Genomic DNA, 12,654 nt, shown 5'->3' with positions numbered 1-12,654 from the left:
TTATGGTCCTAGGAAAAACTCTTGGCTTGGTGCCAGGACAGGTCATAGAAGGAGAAGCCTTTTGGAGCAGTGGTTCCCAATACTATGACCCTTTAATACAGTTTTATATTGTGGGCAGACCCACCTGGAAACCAATAGGGAAGCAGGATCTCAGTTCCTAAGACCATCAGAAATGTGTGGTCTTAGGCAACCCCTGGGGTCTCGACCCACAGGTTGAGAACTGAAGTTTTAGAGGATCTCCCTCTCTGCTCTCTGGCAGGTGGAAGTGTGTGGTACTCTCAGGATGTGACTGACACCTGTCGGATCGCTCGGGTCTCCAACCCCAGGCATCTCTAAGACCCTTGAGACACTGGTGTCCAAGCTGATGCTAAGCAACACAAAAGCAGAGTTAGCAAAAAAAAATGCACAGGTGCCAAGTTTGCGTTCCAAGAGAGGTCTGAAACCCTTAACATGAAATTGAGTCACATCAGTCCTGCTAAGGCATTCCTGTGATCCCAGCGCTCCAGGGGAGGAGGCAGGAGGACTGAGAGTTTGAGACCGGCCTGTACTGCACAGCGAGGCCCTGCTTAAGTGAGTATAAATAGGTAAACTGGGTACGATGGCCCTCGAATGGCATCTCAGCACCAGAAGGGTCAGGCAAGGGGATTACTGTCGGAACACGGCCCAAGAATGGAGTCATACCAGAGGAATTCTGAATGTTTGCGCGAAAACTCCCAAGAAAACAAGAATTTTGTGACCCCAGTTTCTTCAAAACACAACTGTGCTCCGGGAATGTGCTTCAGTGCCCCTCCCAGGTGCAGTGGAGAGAGAGGAGTTTACTTCAGATTACTCATTAGTGTTTGCCGCTGTTGTTATTAGCCTCTGTGGGAAAGCCTTTTGGCCACGTGTGGCTTGTCCTTTTGGTTGTACACTGAACTCATGCAATTCTTCTTAACCCTCAGAGTATAAATGGTCTGATATCACATGAGGCTTTAGTCCACCTCGTTTTCAGGCTCCATTCTCCCAGGCTCAATGCCCCTCAAGAGCCGGGTAAAGAGATCATCACAAAACTGGACTCCACAGAAAGACCTTGTCTCATGCAAGTTGAGAAACTGAGGATCTGTGTGAGAAAGATGGGGCTCACCCGTCTTGAAGAGGCCCTGCCCCAGTCCATAGTTGGGACTACAGTTGTATGAAACTCCCTTGGCCTCCTTCACATTCAAAGGAAAAAGCACCTCTGCCAGTCTGAACCCCCCCCTCCACCACCCATAAGACCAGCCCCTGTTCTTTGTTCAAATTCTGCTTGTTAGAAAACTGTACCAATGGGGACTGGAGAGATGGCTCACTGGTTAAGAGCACTGGTTGCTCTTCCAGAGGTCCCGGGTTCAATTCCCAAGACTTACATGGCAGTTCACAATTGGCTGTAGCTCTAGTTGCAGGGGTCCCATGCCCTCACACAGTCATATGCGCAAGCAAACCACCAATGCACATAAAATAGAAAGAAAATTGCACCTTCTGAGCTTCAAGATTACAGGTGGTACAGAATCAGTTCCCACCCCTCCTCCTACCCAGATGGTAGAACCATGCATGGAAAGTGTCTTCCTCTTGGCCTCTGCAGCCTAGCCCTGGCCTCTGGAGGTAACGGAGGCCCAGGCTGCTCCCCGTTTCTGTGCTCAGGATCTAGCTCTGTTTCTGCCTCCTCTGTCTTGCTGAAGTTTTCGTGGTAGCTCTTTTATTATCCTTACAGAATACATTTTCCCCTATACCAGTCGTCGTCAACCTTCCCAACATGCTCTGGAGTTTCCCATCCACAAATCTGCTCCTTTCTTGTGGCTCTTCCCCTGCACACTCCCGTGCTGACCACTTTTCCTTTCTCACATCCATTTCTGGGCTCGCTCATCTACGGTTGTGCTCCGCAGCTGGTCGGCGCGCCCCCTGGCGGCAGCACGGCGGCGCTGCCGCGGTAGCACGCCGCTCCCCTCCTAGCGGCCGCGCCCCTACACTACAGCGGCCTAGCGCCCTGCCCCGCCCCAGCCTGGTCGGCCCGGCCGGGGGAGGGGTCGCGGCAGCGGCGGCGTCAGCGACAGCCAGGCGGTAGGAGCTTCGTGCTCCGGAGCAAGATGGCGGCGCGGGTGGTGCTCGCTCGAGGAGGCCTGCTGCGGCCAGCCGCCCCCGGCAGCTTCCTGCCCGGGCTCCGGTGAGCAGCGCCGCCCTTTCCGGGGCCCGGCCGGGGAGGGGCCGCCTTGGGGCGAAGGGCGCAGGGTCCCCGGGGCGGGCTGTGGGACGTCGGGGGCCGGCCTCGGAGTCCCAGGCGGCCGAGCGCCGGCGTAGCTGGAGAGCCTTCCGGGGACCCGCGGGGTTCAAGGTCACGGTGCTCGCCGGCGCCGCCCTTGCCGGGGACGCCCCGGGCCGGGCTCGCGGGCCGCGGCTGCCCGCAGGCTGCGCGCGCGGCGCCCTCTGCAGCGACACGGTGGCAGGTGTCCCCCGCCCCCCTCCACGGCGGGGAAGCTGCACCCCGAGGTCCCGACTCGGAGTAGTCCTTGACTTAAATTTGGAAGCGGAGTTGTTAAAGAGAAAAAAAAAAAGGAATTGACGGTGGCCAGCGAAGTAGCTGCTGAGTTCGCTGCTCAAACTTTTTCTTCCAGCCTCCGCGGGTTACTGTTCAGCTGTGCGAAGCTGTCACCTTGACAGCTTAAAGAACCGAAGGCCATCCTAAGTTAGCGACAGATTCGTTTTCCCTTCCTTCCTTTGTGTGGTTATTTTATTTTTAACCCGCCTAGGATTTATTTTTTATGTTGTGTGTATAAGTGTTTTCCCTGCATGTGTGTGTGCCACACAGGCGCCCGGTGACAGCCAGAAGGTGGTTTTGGAGTTACAGAGGTTGTGAGCCGCCATGTGGGGGCTGGGAATTGAATGTGGGTGCCCTTCACCGCTGAGCCATCTCTCCAGCCTCTTTTTATTTATTTATTTCAGACAAGGTCTTGATACATGTATCCCTGGCTGGCCTTGAACTTTCTACGAACCTCCTACCTCAGACTCCTAAGTACTGCAATCGCAGGTGTACCCTACCAAGCCCAGCCTTGACTAATTGAAATGTTACCTTTTTAAAAATTAGCTCTCGCACTGGTGTGTGAAATTGGTTTTCTTCCAGGGTCAGACTTAGCAGCCAGGGCCTTTACCCTTTAAGTTATCTCACTAGTCCCAACTTTTTTTTGAAAGCTTTCGTGTGTGTGTGTGTGTGTATGTATGTATGTATGTATGTGTATGTGTATGAATGAATGAACGCATGCGTTACCTGCATATGTGTATGTGCACCTGTGCATTTCTGGTGCCTACAGGGTCCCCTGGAGCTATAGTTACCGAGAGGGCTGTGGGCCACCACATGGATGCTGGGAACCGAATTCTGGTCCTCTAGGAGAGGAAGAAGTGGTCTTAAGCATTGAGCCATCTCTCCAGCCCTGTGGGAGTGTTGTATAATATGGCTTGTTTAACTTAGTAGCAATCTTAAGTAGTGGGGTGTGCATTTCAGAAGACGGAGCGGGCAAGAGACATACCTCTAGAGAAAGTGTGAACTCTTGTATGTCAGGCCTAGTGCCTTTTCTAGGACGGATACAACTTGTAGGTGCAAATTATTTAAATCACCTGTGATATGGGTCCGAGCTGAATCAACAAACAACCTACTTTCACATCTGTTGTTACTGAGCAAGCAATCTGAGCCCCTGAAGTTTGTATTTTGTTCCTTTGGAACCAGGCAGCTGAAACCCGAGGTGCTCCCTGAAGAGCTAATGCTCAAAGTTGTAAAGCTCGTACATTAGAGATTTGGACCTACCGGGTACCGCTACTTCCTGCTGGAGCCAAATGCCCTCTATACCATGACTCCTTAAAGGCACTCTCAGCCCCCCTCCCTTTCTGCCAGACCTCTCCAGGAGGAAGAAGGGAGGGATCCAGAGCATTTTAGAACCCTGTAAAGTTTGAGGTGTGGGCTGTTCAGATGGAAAAACCAAATTTCCGGCCTACAGGCAACTGGTGGAAATTGTCAGCATCATACTTTTTGTGTTTTGACTGAGTTTTGTTTTATCTTGTTTTGGGTTTTGGTTTGTTTGCTTGTTTGGGGGGTTATGGTTTTTCAAGACAGGGTTTCACTGCGTGGCTGTGCTGGAACTTGCTCTGTAGATCAGGCTAGCTCTGTTAAAGGTGTACCCCATTACCACCTGGCTTGTTTGTTTGGTTTGGTTTGGCTTGGTTTGGTTTGGTTTGGCTTGGCTTGGTTTGGTTTAAAGCTACGGTAACGGATGAAATTGTTGGAAGGAGAGAATGTGGCTAGTGAAGTAGCTGAGAAAAAAGCAAGCGCTAGCGTGTGCCACCATCTCTGGGCTGATGGGTAGAAGAGCATGAGCCAGCAAGGAAGACTGGGAAAGAGCAGCCAACACCACCACTATGTGGCAGCTGTCAGAGAGGGAATATTTGTTGGACTGATCAACTGTGCCTGACACTGGCTAAAAGGTTAAGATAACAGAAAAAACAAAAACAAAAATATATTTGCCTACTAGGGTGTTAGGATGACCTGACCTTGCAACATGGTTTTCAGAAATGGATCAGGAGATCTTTCTGGGACGTGTGTGTGTGCACACTCGCATGCACACACCAGTAAAATGGTCACAGCCCCTTTGCATGTCACATATCGGATCTTGACCTTACCATTAAAAAAAAAAAATAGCAAAGTTACAGCTATGAAACAGCAACAAGAATCATTTTATGGTGGGCGATCACCACAGATTGAGAAACTGTATGAAAAGGATGCAGCGTTAGGAAGGTTGAGAACCACTGGTCTAGATCTTTAGCTCAACAGGTGCTTCTTCAGGGGCCTCATCTCCAGGAGGCCCTGCCTCCTCCACCCTGCCCTGCCCCATCTTAGCCCCTGGGCCTCTGTCCCAGAGCCTATCTCATGTTGGCTGTGATCATGTTTCCCTGTGCTCAGCTCTTGGAGGTCAAGCTGGGTTTATTCTTCTGTATGTCCTTCCACACTGGCCCAACCCTAACAAGTGCAGTTAGCAAACATTTGGGGCTTAGATCGGGGAGGCCCACTGTGCTTCTGCCGCCATGGTCTGAAGGTTAAATATATTTCCTTCCTTCATTTTGGCTCTAACTAAAACTTAGTGCTGCCTCTCATTTGGTCAGGACTGTTTCCACCTCTGTGTTTTTGTTTTTGTCCAGGGTGGAGGGTGTCTCGTTGTTCTGTTGCTATTGGGCTTGCATTTTGTTTTGATTTGAGGCAAGGTTCCTATCCCTGGCTGGCTAGAAACTTGAAATGTAGATCAGACTAGCTTCAAACTCAGAGATCTGCCAGGCTCTGTCTCTAGTACCAGGGATGGAACCCAGGGTCTCACTCATACTAGCCATTTAGCTACACCCATCCTCCAGCCCCAGGGGTGTCTTTCAAAAGGATTCTTTCCCTTCATCTCTACACCCACCGTCTGAAAGGTAGACCATCCTTTGTCCCATGCTCTGAGTGGTTTGTTTTATTTTGTTTTTTCATTATGATTCTTTCAAAAAAGGTTCTGCTGGGCATGGCAGGAGAACCTGGAGAGCCCAGGCTCTGCGCTCCCTGCCCTTGTTGCGGGCTCAGGACTTCTAGGCTGCTTTTTATGCTTGTTTTGAAAGTCAGCTAGCATTGCATCATATGCAGGTATACCATCCAGAAGCCTAGGCACCCTGTTCATGTAGCTCTCTGCTGCAACCCCTCCCTCCTCTCCCCATTCTGCTCTCCAGCCTCACTGAGCTGTTGGCCTTACAGAAGTGTGCTGTCCACTTCCACAGCTCTGTGTCCTTGTACATGTTGTTCTCGACTGGAGTTATCACCTGCCTTGTCCATCTGTCCTGCTTGACCTCCAGGGCAGAGCTGCAGTATCTCTACCAGAGTCTCTTTTGCTCCTCTTGAGTCCAAGCCGATAATTCATTCCCCTGAGGTCTGGCAGTGTGTGTCTGCTTTGGTATCTGTGGTCATTCTGGCTGTTTTCTCCAGGAGAGGGAACCAGCTTAGCATTTGGTTGAACTTGATATCAACAGGGCCTAGTACACAATGCTTATTCTCAAGTCCAGTGTTTGCTAGAAAGTGGGAGCCTCTGTGTGTGTGTGTGTGTGTGTGTGTGTGTGTGTGTGTGTATGTAGCTGGCCTTTCTTGGATCTTATCATCCTGGCAGCTGTTATCATAGCTCTCTCCATATTTGGATTAGACTATGAGATAGACTGGATGACATCACCCATCCTTGTGCCCAGGACTGGGCATAGCATATCAGCTGATACCTTCCCCTCAAACAAGATTTCAGTTTGACACCCAAAGCCAGGCTCACACGTTCAGCTGGAGGTATAAGTTTGGGACACATCCCAGTTGACAGAGACACTTTGAGTGTTGTTTGTTTTTTGCCACTTCTGAGCTCATCCTTTAGTCTCTCTGAGCCAGTCTTTCGAAAGTCCTACCTTGCTCTAATGGGAAGACATACTCAAATGGTATCAATCAGCCCATGGAAAGAAATGTGTGTTGATTAACTTTTAATCCCCTTAAGCCCTAAGGAAAAGGAGAAAAGTGTCATTGGGGTTTTCCACCCCATGTTTAGCCTGCAAATAATTTTTTATTAGATTCACGTACATAAAGTATTAAATGCAATAAAATTAAATAGTCATATTTGTGTATGCTTGTCTGCATATCTGAAGGATACACTTAAAAAAATTAGGACATCTGAGCACTGAGGAGGCAGAGACAGATCAAGAGTTCAAATCTAGCCTCAGCTTCACAGTGAATTTCATGTCATTCTGGGCTACATGAGACTAGATCTAAAGATAGAAAACCAAATACACTGTAAAGTGCTCAATAAATATTGATGATGGGGAAGAAAATAAATGCATAGGTGATCAGGGATTTGGTCTTAAGTGACATTCTTAGTATAGTAATTTTTTTTAACGTTTTCATTGTACTTCATTCAGTTGGTCCTATTGTTGGTGGTAGTGGTGGTATTGAGACAGAGATTCATACTGTAGGCCAGCCTGGTGTACCTCACTGTGTAGACCAGGCTGGTCTTGAACTTGAGGCAGTTTTCCTGGCTCCTCCTCAGCTAGGCACTAGGTACTCTTTTCTTAATTGGTCATGATTTTGTTTTTGTTTTTTTGCTTGTTTGTTTTTTGAAACAAGATTTCTTTCATAGCCCTGGTTGTCCTGGAACTCACTCTGTAGACCAGGCTAGCCTTGAACTTAGAGATCTGCCTGCCTCTGCCTCCAGAGTGCTGGGATCAAAGTCATGTGCCACCCCCCACCCCACTCCTCATCCCCCACCCCTGCTAGGCAGTCTGGTTTTTGAAAAGATAGGCAAAGGCTGTGGCAAGAGCCAACTGGTTCTAAGTGGGCCTGTCTGGACTTCAGCGTTGGCACAGGTGATCAAGGACTCTGTACACTGTACAGTTCACCCTGAATCCAGGAGGGGGTGACCAGTAAGCAGGCTGTTGGGCCCACCCTAGAGTGCTTTCATCTACGTAAAGATGAGTGCAAGGCAAAGGGCTCAGGAAGAGACTAAAAGCAGCAAGACTTAGGGTATGCTGGTAAAAGCACTCAATTAGAGCAGACAGAGGGCTCAGCAAAAGAAGAGGAAGCAGAGCACTGCAAACTTCCCAGAGGAGGAGAGGAAAGCAGTCTTTAAGAAAGGAAAGAAGGGGCTGGAGAGATGGCTCAGAGGTTAAGAGCACTGGCTGCTCTTCTAGAGGTCCTGAATTCAATTCCCAGCAACCACACGATGGCTCACAACCATCTATAATGAGTTCTGGTAACCTCTTTTTGTGTGCAGGCACAAATGTAGGTAGAACATTGTATCATTAAATATTTAAGATCTTTTTTTAAGTAAATATTTTTTATTAATTATTAAGAAAGGAAAGAAATAGCCCAGTTGTGGTTGGGCAAACCTATAATCCCAGCACTCAGGGAGGCAGAGGCAGGCGGATCTGTCTGTGTTTGAGGCCAGCCTGGTCTACAAATTGAGTCCAGGACAGCCAAGGCAGCACAGAGAAACTCTGACTCCAAAATCCAAAAAAGAAAAGAAAGGAAAGAAATAGTGCTGTTTCCTGTCTTCCAAAGTGCATAGGCTTCACCTGGTACCAGCGTAGGCAAGGTGCAGTCAAGACTTGATTACTCCAGTCAGCTAAACCACGTAGAATTCCCCAGACCACCCTCTTTTGCTGCTGTGGCTGTCCCTGACTGCGTTCACTGAGCCAGACATCTATTGAACAGGTACTTCACCTAGACAGGGTAGCTTCAGGACCTGCCAGTGAGCTGTCTTCCCAATTATGGCCTTCTTTGGGTCTGAATAATCTATTGTACTCTGAAGAATAAGCATAAGAGAAACAAGTATTTGGATTCAGACATGTTTATGAAACTCGTGTATAACCAAACAAAAAGTTAAAGTTTAGAAAAATAATGTTAAAACCTTTTTATTTAGGGTGTGGGTGCTTCGCCCGCATGTGTGCCTGTGTGCAACTTGCATGCCTGGTCCCCACGAAAGCCAAAAGGGAACCTGAAACTGGAGTTTCAGAAAGTTGTGAGCCACTGTGTGGGTGCTAGAAATTAAACCTTGGTCCTCTGGAAGAGTAGCCAGAATTCTTAACTGCTGAGCCATCTCTTCTGCAACTCTTAAAAAAAAAAAAAGAAAAGAAAGTGTGTTTAAAACCCTTGAGGCCACACCTGGTGGCACACACCTTTAATCCTAGCACTCAAGAGGCAGATGCCCGTGGATCTCTGTGGGTTTGGGAGCAGCCTAGTGTACCTAGCAAGTTCCAGGCCCCACCCAGGACAACATAGTGAGACCCTGTCTGGGCATGGAAATACACACCTGTGCTCAGAAGACGGAGCAGGGGAATTGCCACAAATTTGAAGCCAGCCTGTTCTCCATAGGGAGGTTCAGGCCAACCAAAAATGTTTAAGAAAGCTCTCTCTTTTTTTTTTTTTTTTAAAGTTATGTTAGCCAAAGGTGGTGACACACGCCTGTAATCCCAGCACTCAGGAAGCAGAGACAGGCAGATCTCTGTGAGTTTGAATCCAGTATGGTCTACAAAGCAAGTCCAGAACAGCCAAGGCTACATAGAGAAACCAAACAGAAAAAAAAAAAGTGAATTAAAAAATTTAATTTCTTGAAATAAAATGTGCTGTAGTTCATTTAGAGATTCTGCAAAATAAGTTTATTTTTTGTAGTCAAACAATGGATTGATGGTAGAAACAAACACTATATGATGTTGAAGAAAAAAAGAGTGTCCGTATAGCCCAGGCTATACTGTCTTTCCATCTCAAGCTTTCCGTCTCCCAGCCTGAGCCTGTGGAGGGTGGAGACTGTTAAAATTCATTATTTGCCGTTTTTAGTTACGTGTCGTGTGTGGGTGTGGACATGTTAGTGCCGTGCCCACCGGGAGCAGGGCTGCCGGGCAGGTGGCTGAGCTGCCTAATGCGGATGCTGGGAACTGAACGTGGCTCCTCTGCGAGAGCAGCCCATGCTCTCATGGAGCCATCTCTCCAGACCCATCAACAATTTGTTAAGCCTTTTTTGAGTATGTTATATAGACACATGTACATCTTTGCACTTAAAAATGTAAAAAAAAGGGGCCATCGAAATGGCGAAGTGAGTTAAAGCACTTGCTACACAATCCTGATGACCTGCGTTCAATCCCCAGAACTCATCTTAAAGGGCCAGCTGCATACCAGGTGATACATGCCTTTGATCCCAGCACTTGGGAGCCAGAGGGAGGAGGATCTGCGTTCAAGGCTCTACACAGTGAGATCCTGTCTCAAAAAAAATTTTTTAATCAGGCTAGGACTATGGGTCAGACCACTTGCCTAATATTTGTGAGGCCCTAAATTCAGTTCCCAGTACTGAAAAAAAGGGGGGAGGGGGGTAGTGGTGGATAGAACCTGAGGAATGACACCCGAGGCTGTCTTCTGACTTCCACATGTAAATGTGGACCCGTGAACACACACACACACACACACATAAAATAAGGTGTATATATATACATTTATCACAAAGTCTAGGTTACAAAATGAAATGGGAAAAATATTATTTCCCACCCAAGCTCAGTCACATTCCCAGTTTTTGTGTATATGGTACTATGTGTCTACATTTCCCACGCAATTTCTCTCAGAGATTTCAGCGTGTTAGCATATCGTCAGTGCAGCACGTGGAATTGCCTCTCTTTTAAATTATGTTTTAAATTTCTTTTGGGTATTTGGGATACGGTCTCTTACAGTCCAGATCGGCCTTGAACTTTAACTGATACCTGATCTCCCTGCCTCTGCCTCTGCTGTAATTATAGGCATGCTACTCTGCTCAGCTTCAGAACAACTTTATCACTTTTGTGTGTATGAGTGGAGGTCAGGGGCAGCCACCAGGAAGTTCTCCGCTGTCACTTGGTACCGTCTTCTGATTATCAGGTCACAGACCTGTGGCTGGCACCTGCTGAGCCAAAGGCCCCAGAACTATCTTCTAACCAGCTTTTTTTTTTTAAGTTGTGTACACAGTAAGTTTCATTTTTTAAATTTATTTTGTTCTAATAGTGGGCTTCATATATTTATGCTTATGCCTTGCTCATCTTAGCCTTCCACCCCTCCCCAGGGATTTATGGAAACCATTGTGCTTCTGGAAATGTGACAGAACTGTTCTTAAGTTTACAACGCTTTTTATTCTTCCCTAGGAAGGTGACGTCCTCAAGTCACAGAGCTCGGGAAGACAGCTGGCTAAAATCCTTGTTTGTCAGAAAGGTCGACCCAAGAAAAGATGCCCACTCTAACCTCCTGGCCAAGAAGGAGACGAGCAGTCTGTACAAGTTACAATGTGAGTAGCGGCTCCCACCCTCCCATGGTTGGCTCCGTCCATCTACTCATAAGTTTATCATTGCATTTTCTTTTGTTTCAGTTCACAACGTTAAGCCGGAATGCCTAGAAGCATACAACAAAATTTGGTGTGTATCTCCAACTATCGTTTCCTGCAGGGAAGGGATGTATGTAACGGTTTTCATATGTGTTGGCTCAGCTAACCCTTGAGAGCAGAGGAGAGATCTTTGCTCTCCCTAACACTGAATGTTCAGTGGTTCAAAGGTTAGCCTGCCTGGGGGAGCAGGAGCAGGAGTGGGGGTTACTCCGATGACAACACTGCCAGGGGGCACTTTGGTTTGGTCTTAAGCACTGGCCCAGCTCACTCATCAGGACCCTGGAAGACCTCTGATCCATCTGTGACTTTGGCGTTGACTCCATTCAGGCCTTCCTCGCTGCCTGGGCTTAAAGAACTCCCCTCTCCGGCCAGCTTGGAGTGTCAGCAGTTAGAAGTATTAGAAGTATGACCTCCGTTGTTTTTCCCTAAGTAAAACTGATACAGTGAAGTCCTGTGTGAGGAGCTGGGGTGGTCTTGGTGAGAAGGTCTGTAATGCCAGCTCATGGAAGGTGAAGATGAAAGAATAGGGGTCATTCTTGACTACACAGTGAGTTCCAGGCTGGAGGGCAACTTGGGCTGCAATATGAAACTCTTTCTAAAACTTCAAAAAATTAGCTAGATGTGGTAGTGCATGCCTTTAATGACAGCACTCGGGAGGCAGAGGCAGGCAGGGCTCTGTGAATTCAAGGCCAGCCTGGTCTACATACCAAGTTCCAGGCCAACCAAGACTACATAGTGACACCCTGTCTGGCTCTATTTTTTCCAGTAAATTAAAAATAAAGGAGTTAGAGGAGTTAAGAGCATGTGTTGCTCTTGCAGAGGACCTGGGTTTCCAATGCCCACATGTTGGATAATAACATTGGATAATAATATTGCTGTGCTCTGAGGTTGTGACCAGGGTAGCTTAGAGAAGAAGCAAGTTATTGGGGGCTTACCATTTCAGAGGGTGAGTCTGTGGCCATGATGGCTGGGAGTATGGCAGGCAGGCAGGCAGGCAGGAAGCTAGTAGATCAGTAGCCTGTAGCTTACATCTTGATGCACAAGCGTGAGGCAAAGAGAGAGAGCTGACTGGGAATGCCACAGGCTTTTGAAGCTTCAAAGCCCATCCCCCCATGACACCCTCCTCCAGCAAGGCCACACCTCCTAATCCTTCACAAACAAACAGTTCCGTCTAGGGACCAAGCATTGGAATATATGGGGTCCATTCTCCTTTAAAAGTCCACCAATTCTGGGTTCCATAGTAATGGGACTAGGAACTGTCTCTGATATGAACTGATTGGCCTGCTCTTTGATCACCTCCCCCTGAGGGGGGAGCAGCCTTACCAGGCCACAGAGGAAGATAATGCAGCCAGTACTGATGAGACCTGATAGACTAGGATCAGAAGGAAGGAGAGGAGGACCTCCCTTATCAGTGGACTTGGGGAGGGACATGGATGGAGAAGGGGGAAAGAGGGTGGGATTGGGAGGGGAGGAGGGAGGGAGCTACAGGGGAGATACAAAGTGAATAAACTAATTATTAAAAATGAAAATTAATTAATTAATAAAGTTCACCAATTCCAGGGGATCCAGCACTCTCTTGTGGGCCCCACAAGCATTGCATACACAGATATATAAACATAAAATAAAAATAAATTGTGACCTGTAATCCCAGTGCTTTGGAGACAGAGGCAGACAGAGCACGTAAATTTGAGACTAGCTTGGTCTAAGTACCAGGACAGCC

At 47.9% G+C, this 12,654-nt stretch overlaps 1 protein-coding gene across 2 annotated transcripts in view; it reads left to right on the top strand.

The window, feature by feature from the left end:
* The first annotated feature begins 1,999 nt into the window (after positions 1-1,999).
* Nipsnap2 (nipsnap homolog 2) overlaps positions 2,000-12,654 on the top strand; it is a 27,574-nt gene continuing 16,919 nt past the window's right edge. Inside the window, exons 1-3 of one of the 2 annotated variants that reach the window (XM_021657230.2) lie at positions 2,008-2,176; positions 10,699-10,838; positions 10,920-10,965. In XM_021657230.2, coding sequence (XP_021512905.1) covers positions 2,100-2,176; positions 10,699-10,838; positions 10,920-10,965 — 263 coding nt within the window. In that variant the 5' untranslated portion in view covers positions 2,008-2,099. Of the gene's footprint in view, positions 2,177-10,698; positions 10,839-10,919; positions 10,966-12,654 lie in introns of both variants that reach the window. The other variant, XM_021657240.2, reaches the window with a different exon arrangement.

This window comes from Meriones unguiculatus, chromosome 4, assembly GCF_030254825.1.
Source record: "Meriones unguiculatus strain TT.TT164.6M chromosome 4, Bangor_MerUng_6.1, whole genome shotgun sequence".
Classification (NCBI taxonomy): domain Eukaryota; kingdom Metazoa; phylum Chordata; class Mammalia; order Rodentia; family Muridae; genus Meriones; species Meriones unguiculatus.
Note: the sequence above shows the minus strand (reverse complement) of the source record. Positions and strands in the feature narration are given on the sequence as shown.